The 17,312-nt window shown below is 47.2% G+C and overlaps 1 protein-coding gene across 6 annotated transcripts in view; it reads left to right on the forward strand.

The window, feature by feature from the left end:
• SH3RF2 (SH3 domain containing ring finger 2) overlaps positions 1 to 11,508 on the forward strand; it is a 124,761-nt gene extending 113,253 nt beyond the window's left edge. For 5 of the 6 annotated variants that reach the window (XM_077773033.1, XM_077773034.1, XM_077773032.1 and 2 more), the window contains 3 exons: positions 4,398 to 4,651; positions 8,371 to 8,729; positions 11,165 to 11,508. In XM_077773033.1, coding sequence (XP_077629159.1) covers positions 4,398 to 4,651; positions 8,371 to 8,729; positions 11,165 to 11,440 — 889 coding nt within the window. In that variant the 3' untranslated portion in view covers positions 11,441 to 11,508. The remainder of the gene's footprint in view (positions 1 to 4,397; positions 4,652 to 8,370; positions 8,730 to 11,164) is intronic. The other variant, XM_077773035.1, reaches the window with a different exon arrangement.
• The last annotated feature ends 5,804 nt before the right edge of the window (positions 11,509 to 17,312 follow it).

Below are 17,312 nucleotides of genomic sequence, written 5' to 3' on the forward strand. Positions count from 1 at the left end.
TATATATAATTTATATTATGTCCTGAGCCAAAGTCAGATGCTTAACTGACTGAACCACCTAGTTGCCCCCAAACTAGGACACTTAAGAAAAAAGAGGGAGAGACTCTTAATACAGGAGAGCAGGTGTAAACTGAGACTCTCCTAGGAAAATCTGGACAAATGGTTACCCTCACTAGAACGCATGGAGAATTCCATTCCAGTGTATTTTAAGGCTCCAGCTTCCCTTTCTCTCCTTCTTGACTTTGCTCTAGGTGCATGTATTTTGTCCTTAGGCAAGCCGTGAGCATCTAGACTCACCTATTCAGAGACACCCACATGTCAGACAGTGGATGGAGTTTCAGCCATAGGTTGCCACTGAATCTGTCCCTTCCCTCCAATTGATAGAATCCTGAAAATAAGTGTATACTGAGGCACTACTTACATGGATGGGGGTTTTGGTTCTAGGGAACCAGCATTTCCAAGAGGAGCAAATCCCTCTCAGAGTATATTCACCTGACGGCTGTTAGGTGACAGAGGACTGGTCTTCTCTATGTATGAAGTTCTCCTTGATGGTCCCCTGACACAAAGGAAGGTCCCATCACCCCTAGAGGAAACATGTGTCTAAGATGCCCCATTTATCTACCTGGGAGCAGATCACCCTTGTTCTTAACCACCCTCTCCTTTTGCTTCTTTGGGCCAAATGATGTGGTCCTTTGTCAGCTTAGTTTCTACTCCTTTTAGAAGGCTGTGTTAGGACTGAGTGGGTTGAACTACAAGTGCAAGGCCCCTTTCTGCTCTTTGGGTCTGTCTATGTATAAGGTTTTCTCCCATCTCTGTTTTCTGTTTGCAGTGATACCTCTCACCACCACTAGCCCCCTGGGCTAGAAGACACCCTTTTATAAAAGAGCCAGGGCTCTAAAGTATGAAGCGACCCCTTAGCACTTGAACCTTTGCTTTTTTTTAATTTTAATTTTTTAATGTTTATTTCTTTTTGAGAGAGAAACAGTGAGTGGGGGAGGAGCAGAGAGAGAGGGAGACAGGTTCTGAGCTGTCAGCACAGAGCCTGATGTGGGGCTTGAACCCACAAACTGTGAGATCATGACCTGAGCCAAAGTCAGACACTTAACTGACTGAGCCACCCAGGCACCCCTGAACCTTTGCTTTATTAAGCATTATGTCCCAATGAACGGGCCTGCCAGAGTTTGGGGACTAACTATAAAGAGAGACTAGAGCTGACCCAAATACCAGGGTTTTAATGTTCAGCAAGTGAGCCTTTTAAGTCCCAAAAGAAGAAAAGGCTGCTGTGCCCTCCAGAGCACCAGCCCTTTCTCTACGCTAGATAGTGATGCTCACTTGGCCAGCCAACTTGATCACAAGTAAATATCTGCCACCATGACATACTTCCCCAGGACTTGGAGGCAGCCACAGGCTCAGGATATGCAGAACATTTGTCAAGTTTCCATCCAAATCCCCTCTTAATAGCACCAACATACATTTCCTCCTTTGTGCATAATTTTGGTGGAAGGCACTAGTTTCTTCCCTTTTCACAAATTCAAGAAACCAGTTCCTCCTTCTCCTGTCCCCCTCCTCCTCCTCTCTCTCTCTCTCCTCTTCCCCCTTATCCTCATCCTCCTCCCATCACCCCAGCTAAGGAACAGTCTCAGCCTATCTGAGGCTCTGTCTTGGGGCTTGGAAGCTTGAACCAGAGAGGAAAGAATGTGAATGCAGTTGAAGAATTTTCGTGGCAAGAACACCATCAACAACATCTGATCAGACCCCCGCCCCCCCCAAACTCCGCCTCAGATTCCTGCTGTCAGACTTTCGGCAGCCTCCCTTGGGCCCTCTTTCCAAGGCCTCTCTGCCTCTTGTGTTCTTCCAACACATTTCCTTCTGCCCAGTAGCCAGGACATTCCTCTTTGTTGCAACTTTCTCAAGGTGCATATGCCTGCCTGGCCTTACGGATGGAAAAAGCAACAGAAAGGCCAACACTCAGTTCTTTTAACTTTCTCCACAGAACTATGTCAAGACTGCCAGGTTGCAAGCTTTCCCTTACCAGGAGGTTGTTGCCAGTGGTGAGCCCAGTAGAGCTGTAAATGCCCCTTCACAGATGGAGCGAGGTCTTATGGGCTCTTATCACAGGAAAGGGGACACGGACCTGCACACTCAAAGCAGCACAGTGGAGCAAGTCAGGGGCAACATGCACTCCTTCCTCCTTACACCCTTTCTTTCGGTCTGTCCATCTGGAAAACAAGGATCAGAATGTTCTCAGGTCTGGAGTGTCATGGGGATTAATTAATACATGTTCACAAAGTACTTTGATGTTAGAAGAAAATGGTGGGTAAGTGCTGAGCTTTTTGCCAAAAGACATAGAGGGACCCTGTGCTGGATGCAGGACTTTGGATTTAGGGATTTTTGGAATCTAGCCTAGTCCTGGGCTCAGAAAAATCAGGTTGCTGCTCGGTCTATAAACATTCAGAAAAGGGACTCGTGGAATAAGGCTGGCTTGGGCCTAATTAACTGTACTCTGTGCTTGCTGCTGCTGGGAATGGTTTTGGAAGCTGTCTTTCCTGCTGCCAACCCACTTTACAGCATTCAACACCTTGAGGCCCCCCATTCAAAGAACAGGCAGATGCAGCATGCAGCTATGGAGGCCAGGGCTGGGGATTTCTGTCCTCTGCCAGCCCTGAACACCAGAATAGAGTAGGAGCTCTTACTGCGGGCAGCCCATACTCCTTTACTGACCATGTCACCAGGGACCAGAGTCAGGTTGATGGCTGTGGATAGAAGTCCCTTCACTGTGAGCATCGTTCCTGGGCATTTGGCTGCATATGCTTCTTGGGCAGAGGTGGCCACGTTAAGTGATGCCTTACCTATCTCTGTACCACTGGCTGGCTTGTTGTTAAGTGCCATATCACTTTTTTCAGCTAAAGAAGGAGAGAAGAGGAGGAGAAATAAGGGGAAATGACTGTAGGCATTAATGGGAAGGCTACCAGGGAGGACATCTCTGAGCCAGGGTCTTGGTTGAGTTGGTTATTCCCAGGGAGGTTATTTCATCAACAGAGTGACAGGATGATCAATGGACTGCTCAATCAGGGCTGTGATATTGGGGTAGGATTGGTAAAAGGGAAAGAAGCACATGTAAAATGCCAACCATTCCTCCATGGGGTTCAGGGAGTCTCAATCTAGAAGTGGTTGACTGAGGATTGCTGTTTTCTAAAACTTTAATACTACTCTTAAAAATTAGAGCCCAATCACCCTACTACACTGTTGGTGGGAATGTAAACTGGTACAGCCCCTCTGGAAAACAGTGTGGAGTTTCCTCNTGGGGGGAAGGGGTGAGATGGGCATGGAGGGGGAGGGCACTTGTGGGGATGAGCACAAGGTGTCATATGGAAACCAATTTGACAATAAACTATTTGTAAAAAAAAAAATTAAAATTAAAAAAAAAAAAAAGCAGGGTAAAANATAAAAATAAAAAAAAAAAAAAGCATTGAAAACCAGCCAGGAAAAAAAAAAAAAATTAGAGCCCAAGGCTGAAAAATGAGGGTCTTCCAAAGGGATGTGTAGGGCCTACCCACTGCTTCAGTCCATCTCTTTCAAGCAGGATGCAGGGCTTCCTTGTACCTAAACGATACCTTGAACATTCTCCCTAGAGCTAGAACACTCTCCCTAGTGGTAAGATGGTGATCTATTCAGTGGTAGAGCACAGAGCCAGCCTGGACCTGGGTTCAAATCTCAGGTGTGGTAGATGCTTGGCCAAGTAACTCTAAGTCTCTATTTTCTTATCCATAAAATACTGGCACTAATAGTACCTACCTCAGAAGGCTGTTGTGAAGAACCCAAGAGTGAATGTGGGCAAAGCAATGCCCAATGCCCAGCAAACAAAAAGTGCTCAATGTGTGTTAGCCAAAATGACTGGCCTCAGTGCTTGAAAGCATCATGGAAGTCATTCAACAGACATTTCTTGATACACAATAGCTGCAGAAAACAGAGGATGTAAAATAAAGCATATAATATCTCTGCTTTCGAAGAGTTTAGAATCTAATGGAATAAGTCATGGAATGAATAGGAAATCAGAACCGCAAAACGAGTTGAACACATTCAAGACCTTGTGCTCCAAACTCATGGGGTTAGGAGTGGTTATAGCTGGAATGAAAGATGACAAAAGTCAAGTGTTCTTGTTCCAGTGGCGCCTCAGTATGAGCCCCTCTCCCTGCCTCTGCACATGTGCACAGTTGCCCAGCTGTAGGTGGTGAGGCCCACATGATCAAGCCTGTGTGGTTAATAAAGGGAGCATATATGGTAGGAAGAGGGTGAAGAAAGGCCACATTAAGGCTACAGTTGAGAGCTTTTTTAAGCAGGACTCTTAACTGAGCATTTTCTTTATTTCTTCTCTTTAAAACACTTGCAACAACCAGAAAGACATCTAGTTTTCCAGATCCTCGGAGTCCTGGCCTCTATGCCACATGGACATTATCCAACTCCTCTGTGTCCTCACAAGGCAGCATTTCAGAAGGTGATCCCCGCCAGAACCGTCCCTTCAAGTCCGTCTTTGTGCCCACCGCCATCGTCAACCCCGTGAGGAGCACAGCCAGCCCAGGGACTTTAGGACAGGGCTCTCTTCGGAAGTCCGGGAGGAGCAGCATGAGAAAGAGTAAGTGGTGGCAGAGAGGTACGTGCCTAGAGCTAAGTGATGGGGGAATCTGACTCTGGGGTTGACAGAGTCCATTTTGCAAAAGCAGGATATTGGCTTCAATACAAGCCTCCGGAAAGATTGCTTTTAATTTCCAAATAGTGACTGTTCTTAGTGGATGAAGCCAGACCGACTTAAGGTCACTGCCCTTGGTCACTCCATACATGTATACTGAATGGGTGGAATGACAGTAGCCCTGAGTGTCGGCATATGCTTAGAACACAGCCAAGGGGCATGCTGGCTCTAGGTAAGACAGAAGAAGCAAAGTACTTGCTGGATCAGTGCTTCTCAGACTATGGTCCAGGGAACCCTGCAGGGGTGCCCAAAAGGGAAACATGGGAAAGATCAGGGAGGTGGACAGGGAGGGGGGGTAAAGAGGATTGAAGAGTCTAATGCTGACAGTCCCCAAATCTTGCTTTGTATATTTAATTAATATATACATTAGGTTTAAAAACATTTTATTGTACAAAAGGAAGTCTCCTTTATATCCATAACCCCTGTCCCCGGTGCTCTTCTGTGTATATAAATAGTATTTGTAATCATACCTATTGCATGCACCATTCTGCACCTTGCTGTTATTTTTACCTGTATAACATCCACATGATTCACATGGCAATGCTTTTATCTCCTAAAATACCGAACTGCTACATAAGACTTCATTTTCAGGCATTTTAAAAATTGTTTGGAGCCCATTGTTCCACAAAACACAAAGGTTCTCTATTTGTGTACCTCTCTAGAAGACCATGAGCCAAGTAAATTTGATTTATTCTACATCCTCTGACTTCAGCTGGGCTCCGCAATCTCTCTCGCTATCTTAAAAAATGATTACACCTGAAAATGCAGTAAAACTACTCAAAGCAAGAGTGTAACATGTGGGTCAGTATGCCACACAGGAAAAGATCCCAAGAATATTAAAACAGGTATCTTGGCCCTGTGGCTCCCAGTGATCTTGCCACCATGTACTTGACTTCGCTCTGTGTTGCCTCTACCCACCTGCCCCTCCTCACTCTTCCCTCCTCCCTCATGCCCTTCCACCACCCTCTCCCTGCCCACACACAAACACCTACTAAATAATCCCACTTTGGCAGCCTTGGGCAATCGAGTGGACCTCTTCAGTCTCCAGTTTTCTCATTTGTAAAATGGAAATAAAAATAATACCTGCCTGGGGCGCCTGGGTGGCTCAGTCAGGTAAGCATCCAGCTATTGATTTTGACTCAGGTCATGATCTCACAGCTGTGAGATCGAGCCGCTCCATGAGGCTCCACACTGCCAGTGTGGAGGAGCCTGCTTGGGATCCTCTCTTTCCCTCTCTTTCCCTGCCCGTTCTCTGCTCACGCTCTGTCTCTCTCCCCCTCTCTCAAAATAAACAAACATTAAAATCAGGGCTCTTTGGAGCTTTAGAGTGAATTTAATAAAAGAATCCATGTAAAACTTCTGGCACGTGCCTGGCACATCATAAGCCTTAAGAAGTAATAGCTGTTTTTATAAAGTGATGATTTTATCAGTACCATCATTACTACTACCAGTAAACAGGTCCTCTTTGGCCCATCCAGTGTGTGAAGTGACTCCGTGTTGGAACGTTCAGACTCAGTCTACACCACTTATGAGCACTGAAGACTGTACCCCACTGTCAACTGCTCATACTTCCTTTCACACACTCCCTCTCTACCTTTGCATAGATCTTGACTGACCAGGAGTTGTGACTGCACTGTATCCGCCTGGGTGGCTTAGTCGGTTAAGCGTCCGACTTTCGCTTGGGTCATGATCTCGCGGTTCGTGGGTTCAAGCCCCGCGTCGGGCTCTGTGCTGACTGCCAGCTCAGAGCCTGGAGCTTGTTTCAGTCTGTGACTCCCTCTCTCTCTGACCCTCCCCTGCTCACACTCTCTCTCTCTCTCTCTCTCCTAGAAATAAATTAAAAAAAAATATATTTTTTGTAAATAAGAAAGCATTAAATCTCTTGGTAATAAGAACTGACAAGATAAATAGATGAGGCATAAAACCAATTTTTCACATGTTTCCAGGAGCCTAAGGATAGGTCTGTCCAGTGCTGCTTTGACTTTCTCAGGTCCCAGAGGCCTTTTCTCTCGCTTTCCCAAGGTGAGGCTAGTCAAGCTATCAATCTCCCCACAGCAAAGACAGATGACAGGAGAACTGACTGTGAGCCCCGTAGGGCTGTCAGTGGAAAAATAAATGTCTACATTGAAAGGGCACATTTGTGTAAATGGCACCTGGCTTATTCACGGCAGCTGAGAACACCAACTGCGTTTCGTAAGCCTTCTGCTTTTCATGTTCACATCTGGCTTGACCAAGAGTCCAGATGTAGAACATGGCATTGGCTCGGGCCCCCTGTGCTGGACACAAATGCCTGTGATTCAGACTTATGTCCAGAGGCTATCACAAAGGACTAACATCTCTGACTGGATGTCATCCATGCTCCCTAAATGCTCAGAGATGCTTTTGGAGAAGTGGATGGAGGTGTTTCCCAAGGGTGTGCCTGTCTCCCCAGAGAGTGCAGTGACATCCCTATTCACGTAAAAGACACATGCCTGAGAGATGACAAGGGCGTATATCCTGTCTTCTAGAGAATTTGAGGGGTAGGAATGGCTTCCTTTTACTGAGGGAAGATCATCTCCATTAACAGCAACAAAAACAAAACAAAACAAAAAGGGTCAATGAAGGGATAAAACCATAGTCCTGGACCTTGGATTTTTTGAGTTTTCTGTCCTTTACTCAGAAACAACAAAATCTTAGAAACATGGGGCGTTTATTATGTTCCAGGCGCTGTCGTAGTGCTTTTCACACATCGCGAAATGTCAGCCTCCCAGCAGCCCCGTCAGGTGCTGGGTTTACCCACCAGGGGCTGAGATGCAGAGAGGGGATGTGGCTGACCCGTCCCAGGCCCCCTGAGAGGAAGTCTGATTCCAGAACATCTGTCACGGGACTTTGCAAAGCTCATCCACACATAGCCCTAACTCAAGAACAGTCTTTCCAAATTTACTTTCATGTGCTGTCACGTTTGCCTGTACACTCTCTTCCTTAATTCTCCTTGCCCTTCCTCCCCGTGGCCCCCAACAAGCGCGATCCCACTGCCACATGCCTACAGCTGCTGTTAGAATTTTCTTCAAGATGTTCAGCAGATTCCCCTTCTGTCCTCTCTGCTTCCCTCTCTCCCACCCTCTCATCCCTCCCCAGTAGACTGACTCTTGTGTTTCTCAATTCCTTCTGTATCTTTTGTTTCCTTTTGGTTTGCTTGCCTCTGCTTCTCACTGTGAAGCTGTCTCCTTAGGTGTATCTTTACTCTTCACTTTACAACTTACAGGCCGGAAGTGAGAAAGTGGGAATAGTGTGTGTGTGTGTGTGTGTGTGTGTGTGTGTGTGTGTGAGAGAGAGAGAAAGAGAGAGAGAGAGAAAGAGAGAGAGAGAGAGAGGGAGGAGGCAAATGGGAGTAGTAATATACCTTCTGACACTAGCTCCCCCACCAAACATTCAGCTAGCCAGTTATTTCCTGCCAGCATCAGCAAACAGCACTAAAAAAAGAATAAGGTCACCTTTGAAAGACCCTGCGAGAATGTGAGCACACTCAAATTGGGAAAGCACTTAACTATTCTGGGCTATCAGGACACACAGCCCACACAAGTGTGAGCAAAGCCACTGTCAGCGGCCCCCGGTGCTGATATCTGTGTCCTGTGATTCCTCAGATGGATCCCTGCAGAGGCCCGTCCCGACAGGGATCCCCGCCCTGGTGGTGGGCTCCCTCAGACGCAGCCCCACCATGGTGGTGCGGCCTCAGCAGTTCCCGTTCTACCAGCCGCAGGGGGTCCCCCCCGCCCCCTCCACAGTGGTGGCCGAACTGGGACCGCAGCCCACTCCCACCGGAGAGCCTGCCCTCACGTGTGTCAGCAGGGGCGGCGACACCAGGACCCGCTCCGCAGCCAGCTCCCTCATCATGGAAGGCAAGGAAATCCCCGTCAAGAGCGAGCCTCCACCTAAACCGCCTGCCTCCGCACCACCATCCATCCTGGTGAAACCAGAAAACTCCAGAAATGGCAGCGAAAAGGTAGGGGTGAGGTGACATGAGGGGTGGGGGCGCGGAGTCCTTATATCCCTAACCTGGCACAGTGTCCCAGCTCCCAAGATTTGTTTTACCTGGGCGAGGCATTAAAAGTGCCTCGAAAGAATCCTCACACAAAGCGTGTCCCTCACACCCCCTCAGGCCACTGATACCCTCTGTGGGTGTGTTACCTTATCTCCTCCATATGCCTCCTGAAAAGATTCGTACCTACGTCTTTCATCTTTCTTTCGAGGCCCAAGGGTGAGTTGGAAAAAACGTGGCTTTGTCATAAGCCTTCTCTGATGTGAATTCCAGATCAGCTGCTTGCTATCTGGTGTCTTAGCCAAAACACTTCACCTTCCTGAGACCCTTTTTGCTCCATCTGTAAAACGGCAGTAAGAATAGTAACAGGCTCCCAGGACTGACAAAGAGATAAAATGAGATGAGATGTGTAACGTAATCCAACAGGGTTTGGTCATAAGTGTTCATGATATAGAAGAGGCCACTGAGACACAGAAGAACCTAAGGGATTTATCAAAGTCACACCCAATTATAATGACTACAACCACTAACTTTCACTGTGACCTCTGTGGCAGAGGTCAGATCTTTAACTTCTAGTCCAGGGCTTTTCCCACTAGAAGCCTTGAGTTTTTGTAAAAGTTTTATACTCTCAATAACATGCCTGAGGCAGGAGGAACAGTGAGATAGAGGAAGTGACATTAAGAAAATTAAGTGATTGTTATCTTTTAATGTACTGACCACACCCCCACCATCCCTTCCACTACCACCACCGCCGCCACCACCATCCCTATTACCACCATCATCACCATCACCTTCACCACCATCCCCATCACCACCCACCATTGCCACCATCACCGCCATTACCCATTCCACGCCAAAAGGAGAGATGATGCGGTTTCCTCCTCTTGGTTAAGGACTTACTGAATGCTAACAACTTAGCAGGCGCTGTACTGAGTATTGCTCATGCCTCATCTCATTTAATCCTGACAGTAACCCTCTGATGTAGATATTACTACTCTTCTCAACAACCCTCTATGGTAGATATTATTATTGTCGTCCTCATTTTAAAACAAGGAAAGGAGGCTTAAGGAGTGAACGTGCGTTACCCAAAGATATACAGGTCACACATGTGAGTGTCTGGAGTAGAATCCAGATCTGATACGAAAACTCATGCTCTTAACACTAAACCATAAGCTTGTAAGGTAAGGCATTTGGAAAAAAGTGTCGACTGATATAAATGTTGGGAGTTCTTTTCTGAATTTTAGTATTCAAATAATTCAGAGTTTTCTGGGCCCCAGTTGCCTTTTACCCCAAGCTGTTAGACACAGCCCTCACACTGTCAGCATTTAATAAGTGCCCAGACCTCTGTGAGATATGGTGAGGGTCAAAAGAATGAAGAAACTTGGATTCTCAGTGGGGGACACTAGGATCCAATGTCATTAAAAAAAACAAACAATTTCTAAGTAGCAGCACAGAACACTATTAAGGCCTAAATCAGGGATGTGCTCAAGAAATACGTGTTGGTACAAGGTAGCTATATAAGAGACAAGGAGAGGTGAAAGAAAGAGGGAGGAAAAAAGCTTTAAAAGTTAAAAAAAAAAGGGGGGGGTTGGGGGGCTTGGGCGACAGGAGACCATGCGTTCCATATGAAGGCGGACCAGCTCATGAGCTCCGACTCATTAGCGCACAGGCCTCAACATATCAGCTCTTTGATTTTTTAAGAGACCTATGAAATTCTAATTTTTATGTGCAATCTCCCCATTTTTATGTGTCAGCAACTACATCAGACTCTCAAACATGTTGCAGACTAAATTCAAACAGCAGGAGTCCACTTTGCAAACTCTGCTATGAGGATATAAGGCCATCATGAGACTCTGAGTTACAGTCAGCAGGCAAGGGGGTGGGGGTGCCTCAAGGAAGAGGTGGGCCTGGAGATAGGCCTGAACTGCAGGTGTCAAGGAGAGAGGGAAGGTGAAGCTCTTGTACTTTCTGGAAGGGGCCGCAGCCTCTGGCCTGAGGCCTTTGCTCAAGGGATTGCCTCTCCCATTTCCCCCGGGGAAATTTCTAATCTTTCTTCAGTTCTCTGTTTAAATAGCTGTGGCTCTAAGAGGCCTTCCCTGGCTACCCTACTCCAGCTGCTGTTAGATAGGCCTCTGCACACCCCTAGGGTCTTCCACTTTCGCCACCACAGCGCATGGTAACACTGTCTGTTAGGACAGTCTTGTTCCCTCTTGGACCCACAGCACCTACCAGAGAGTGTAGTGCATTGGAGACCCTCACAGTAGATGCAGGCATTTGCAGAGTGAACATAGAAATGAGGCGTTTTAAGTAGGGGCGTGTGTGGAGAAACAGCAGGGCTCACGTCCCGGGGACACCGCTCCCACCTCACCTGGGCCCCTGTGCTCTCCTTTCTCTTGCAGCAAGTCAAAACCGTGAGATTTCAGAACTACAGCCCTCCTCCGGCCAAACAGTACACCACCCACCCCACATCAGGAAAGTCTGAACAGCCCGCCACCCAGAAGGGCTCCCAGCCCGAAGCAGCCCCTTCAGGCCCAGAGATGACCATCCTATTCGCCCACCGAAGCGGCTGCCATTCCGGACAGCAGACAGACCTCCGGAGGAAGTCGACTTTGGGCAAGACCACCACCCCAGTGCCCACTGCTGCGGCCACACAGACCGTGTTTCCCAGCAAATGAAGCTACGGGTGGCTTTTCCCAGACCCAAAAGAGGTGAATTGCATTTAAATACAGTCTGCCTCCACTGATGGCGTCCTGCCATTCTTTGGGTGCTTGAGCACAGGTCCTTGCTCTGTCGGCAGGTGGGAGAAGAAAGGTGCGAACAGGGTTCCTGCCCTGGGTGGGAAGAGAAAGTGTATGTACGGCCTTCCACACGGAATGCTTTGATGCAGCAAGGCCACTACTCAGACCAAGGAATGGGAGACAGTCTTGCCCACCCTTCCCTGGTCCCTCATCCCTTGTGTTCCATGTAGCATCTCTCTGGTGTCCTCAAAGGGGCTTCAGCCAGGGGCATCACAATGGTGTCATGTTGATTTGCTTCTTTGGCCTCCTCACCATTTTCTCAACAAGCATGAGGACAGCTTCTGCCATCTTTGGGGCCCGTGTGCTGACCACCAGTGGCTGCCATACGCTGTTCCCTCCATAGAGTCATATCGTGGGGACATGGGGGAAGGATGCGAGGTAGATACTCTGATCATTCTGAGAACCCTCTAAAGCCAAAGGGAGTCAGCTCACTGGATTTGGTCCAAACGAGAGGGTCAGAGAGAAAGCGATGATCGATCACACTTTAAGCCTTTCAGTCTGTTTTCCCATCTATAATCGCACACGACAAATGAAGCAGGAGGCACAGAGATGTGGGTAGGGTCCTGTGTGGAATTACGGATAATTCATTCATCCTGGCTCCAGGCTGACTTCCCCAAGAAAACACAGCATGCTTCAGAGAAACTGCATAAGGGGTTTGAGTTTAGATATATATTCCATTTGCGTGACGACAGCATTTACCTTCTCCTATTTCTTTACATTGGGGCAGATTAGCTGTTTCACCCAGTTGTGGGATAAGGCAGCAGGGTCAGTGAGAAGATGCCAGTCCAAGGCTGGACTGGGGACACTCCCCAGAGGACAGCTGCTGTCAAAGGGACCCAGCAGACAAGGTGGGAGAGGAAAGGGAGAATGGAGGTGTGGCATGAATAAGAGCGGTCAGAGAGAAGGTGGGGGTGGTGAGTAGGAGAGAGAAAGATACACTGGAGGGACGTGTCAGGGAAGAAGGGAAAAGGGGAAGAGTGGCTTTGACACTCATGATGACTAGGAACAGAAAGGTGGTCTGCAAAGCAGGTGACCGCACTGAGATGGGGTCGAAGTGAGAGCCTTACAAACAGGGCTGAGGGGGCACCCCAGAGAGCTGAGGCAATGTTGTAATACAACCCATTAATTCTCATTAGACATAACTGTTGTGACTTAACATTTATTGCATGCCCATCAATGTGAGCACCTTAGTGCATAAATGCCATTTGCCACTAAGGCTGGGTGTCATTAAAAAAAAAAAAAAAAAAAGGCAAATCTAATTAGACCTTTTCCCTGGACAGCTCTTGAAATTCTGGAATTAAAACATTTATCTTTTACATAACCATCCCCCTACCCCCCCCCACACACACATACAACAAACTGAATTGTCCACCTACTTTTCCAGATATTAATAAAGCAAAAACGAAACCATAATCCTACCAAGAAACACTGTGCATGTGTCAAACCTCTGGAGTTGGTAGAGACAACCGGGTAACACATGCTATGTTTCTGTGAGATCTGACCCTTGTCTACTCAACAGAGTCAACATGACCAACTCCTCACCTCTCTGAGCTGAATATAAATCTAGATGGAGAATGGGGAGCAAGTCACAAGGACAGGGAGGCATCCTCAAAAGAACACCTTCGATGAATTTAGCTATGAGTTTAGCAAGCTACTCTACAACCAGAATGGCAGGTTTATGAGATGACCAGCCAAGCAAATATTTAGTCTGTGCCTCAGTAGCAATGGATCCAGTTAATTTTTAATTGTTGTGGCTGACAACTGGGTTGTACGGGAGTAATGGAGATAGTCCTTGACTTCCAAATGAAAAAGAATTTTTTTCCAATTGCCCACTCTCTGTATAGGGTGGCCTTTCTGAGAAATGTGAACAGCTCTGCAAGTTTGACACCCCCATTCCATCCAGACTCTTCACCAATACCCAACATCAAATTTTCTCCCTCCCAAACCAAACCCCATCTTTGTAGGATCATATGAGCATTCGAAAGGATCAAGAGAGTGTCATTTCCAAATAAAGTTGAACCCACTGGCACTTCCAATCATTTACTCCACCAATGCGTTTCAGACATTTCCTGGGTGTAGGGCACCACAGTGAAAACAATAGATACACCCTCTCCTGTTGTGTCTGCTATAACCTCATAAGGCAACTATTATTGTCCCCAGTACAGGGCCAAGGAAACCAAGGCATGAAGGGTAACCACAGATTGTAGCAGACTGAGTTTGAAAGCTGCCCACAGCCTGAGTTCAAGGTATCTGACTTCAAAACCCAATGTGGGACTATGATTTATGAATTAAGAGACCATCCTTGACCTCAGGTACTGACTTCAGGCTGCAGGGACATAACATAGTACAGTGGTTACAAATGTAGACTCTGCTACACACAGGCTAAGTTCAAATCCAATCCCCACTTACTAGCCATATAATGTTGGACAAGTTACTTAACCTCTCTGATCCTTGTTTTCTTACATAGGAATCATAATAGTGCCAATCTCATTGGGCTATTGTAAGGACTGACATAATATTATAAAGTGACATGGTGCACACCCCTCACATTTCAAATTTGGACATTTTTAAGGGAGCAGGCCACTCCAGGTGGATTTTCTCCAGGTGAGAAAATCTAAAGCAAGGGCACGGCCAGGGTGAAGGTGCTAGAAGAAAACTAGTAGAGCACCATCATGGAGGTCGGAACACAGACCAGACTAAGTAAGTCCTGAAGGACATGTAGGAGTCAGAAAACAGGGTGGGGAGAATGGCATCCCAAGCAGAGATAGAAGCATTTGACACTTGGGTTTAAATGTATTAATCAAGCCACATTCTCTTAGAGGAATCCACTTCTTTGTCAAACATTCCAGAGATCCTCGGTAGACACAAGCACTTCCCGTCTGAGGCCAAGCATCCCATCCTTTGAGAGCTCCACTGCTCAGCTAAGACTGAGAGTTGCTGGGAAGGTGCCCCTTTGCCTCATAAGAGCACAGCATCTCAGTGCCAGTAAAGCTGCTGAGGGCAGGCTCTGATTCGGGAGAACAGGGTCAGGGGGACATCTGAGAGGTGACAAGCAGGTGACAACGGACTCTTAGGGCCACACTTGAGGAAAAAGGTCTCCTTAAGCAGCATCAGGACCCTCACCTTGGGCTTTTGCAGTAGAGAGTCTGAAGCAGTGCTCCATCAGTGAATTGCTGAGGTTCAGGACTGACTAAACACATGGCTCACTGGCTTCCAGCTTCTCTTAAAATTTCACAATGTCTGTCCATGTCAGGCCAGCATTTCAGAGCAGCAGTCATCCAGGGGTGCTGGGTCAGGGTCAAGCTTTAGTTAGACAGACAATGCACTCTTCAATTTGCCACAGCCCTACCAGCCTGCTTCACGCACTCACATGACCTCCACTTGAACGAGGCATCTTCTCCTATAGTCTGTGAGCTGGACTTCACTTCAAAATCTTCAGTGATGCACCAAAAGTTAGAGCTGGACCCTTAGAGATCAGGAGATCCAGGCATTCAGGTCTCCAAAGTGTAGTAGGCTAGCTGACAGAGCTCAACAGTTTTGAAGCAGGGACTAGGCACCTGTGTTTTCAACATACTCCCCAAGTGATTCTGATGTACGAGATTCAAATCCACCTTTCTCATACCTATAGTCAGTCGGGAATGTGGCCACACTGGTTGCTAATATATTGAACTAGGCCTATAGTGGTAAGTGAACAGTGGATGCCCAGAGCTCCCCAAGTCCTCTCCCCACTCCTGCCCCCTCGCCCTTTCTCCCCATTTTCCCCATCAACTGCTAAAGGGCTCAGGCCAGGCGCAGCTGAGACCTTCAGCAATAAAGCTCTTCTTCATTCTTATTGGCTAGTGACCACACCATACCAGTTGTTAAATATCTTCACTGTTACCCTGATACACAGAATAAGGCCCAAAGAGGTCCCTCGGAGATTGAGAGCACTCCTCCCAGCCCAAATCCTAGCCACTGTCCAGCCCCTACACAATCACTTCTATCAAGGCTCTTGGCTTAGGAAAGGCATGGATTTGGAGGGTGGGTAGTTCCTTGCTCACCAGGCTGCCTCTTTCAGCAAACATTTTCATAGGTACCAGCAATGCCCTTTAGCTTCCCAGCTCCACTGGCATCAGTTGGGCAATCACGGAAGTCATTTGTTCCAGGACGATGAGCAGGCATGATTCTCATCTGCTCGCTTGTCTCTGCCCACACAGACCAGCATCACAGCCCCTGGACTCTCTTCCCAGCAAGTAAACAGCTATGGCTGGCAGAAGAGCAGAGTCCTATCAATTCTCCCCACTGGGAGCAAGTGCTGAGCAAGCTAGGCTATCGCAGGGCCAGCAGCTGCTGCCACGGGTACTTCTCTTGTTTACGTCTTGTGGTAAAGACCTTGGTTGTGCCTTTGGCTGAGAGAAGGGAGTGTTAGCACTTTCAGCAGCCTCTCGGGTGACCATGAGTGACAGACACTTGGGGAATGCATCTGGCAGGCAAGACCAAACGAGAGGAGTTAACTCCAAAGATCCTTGCCAGCAGGTTGGTGTCCCTGAGAATAAATCTTGCAAGGACATTTTGCTTGAAATAGAACAATGTTAAATGAGCAAGCCATCTGTTTGCCAGGCCGTAGTATTGTGTCCTAGACCAGAGCAGAAACAAAATGTTCTCAGGAAGCCCTTCTGCCTACTGACCTTCACTTTGACATATAGAGTGCTGTAGAGGTGGGACAGAGGTGACAAGGATGGGGGGTGGGGTGCTGCAGATTCACCTGTCCACCTGTACATTCAATAACAGTTATCCACCACTCACTCTGAATCAGGCTCTGTGAGAGACAGTGGGGATTCAGGGGTTCACAGGAGAGACAAAATATATATGGGCCTCACAGAGTGGTGTTTATTATTAATTTCCCTGCGTTTGGGTACTCATTTCTACCCTCTCCCTTTATTCAATTAAATGGTATGTGTGACACACACACACACATATGTGTGTACATATATATATAATTGATCACACAACAGGTAACCATATATCTATCATCTAGCTTTTTAAAAATATTGTCATTATCGATCCCATTGAAGCCTGCTATGTGCTTCATCCAACCTCCTTCTTCCCCTCCTCCCCACTTCCCTCACAACCACTATCCTGAACTCAGTGCTCATCACTCCCTTGTGAGCTTTCCATACATGTACCATATGTATTTTCAGTGCAGCTCATAGATCTGCTTAGTAATCACTAGTCAAAGCAGATATTATAACCTGAGGCCACAGATACCCTGCTGATTATTCGAACTCCCATCTGGCCTCTGTCACTAGGATTCTAAGGCTTTGGGTCATTGCTGGGAATTGAGATTTTGATGTACAGTGTCTCAGGTTTTAAGAAGTTGTAGTTGAGAGGGATTTTTATAAGATTTCCCAGTACAGCTGTTTAGAGAGAACTTGCTGCTCCCCAACAGGGGAAATATGGGTTGTGGCTGTGGCCAAATGGTTTGAGTACAGGACTTTCCAGGCAGCTCTCCTCTGAGCCCTGCCTGGCGCCTCTGGGGAGCCACCTGCAGAAACCAGAAGCAGATCCTCAGAGCCTGATACTAAAACAGATCTGGCTGCTGCTGATAAATTCTCACAAGAACCTTGTGAAGTCTACAGGGAAAAGCTATTTTTGTCCCCTGACTACAGATCAAGAAACTGAGACTCGGAACATTTCAATGTCATAAGGTTACATAATTAGTTTGAGATGGGAGGGAGACTTAAAAAAAAAAAAGTGTCTATGACTTTCC

Source organism: Crocuta crocuta, unplaced genomic scaffold, assembly GCF_008692635.1.
Source record: "Crocuta crocuta isolate KB4526 unplaced genomic scaffold, BGI_CrCroc_1.0 scaffold107, whole genome shotgun sequence".
NCBI classification, from domain to species: domain Eukaryota; kingdom Metazoa; phylum Chordata; class Mammalia; order Carnivora; family Hyaenidae; genus Crocuta; species Crocuta crocuta.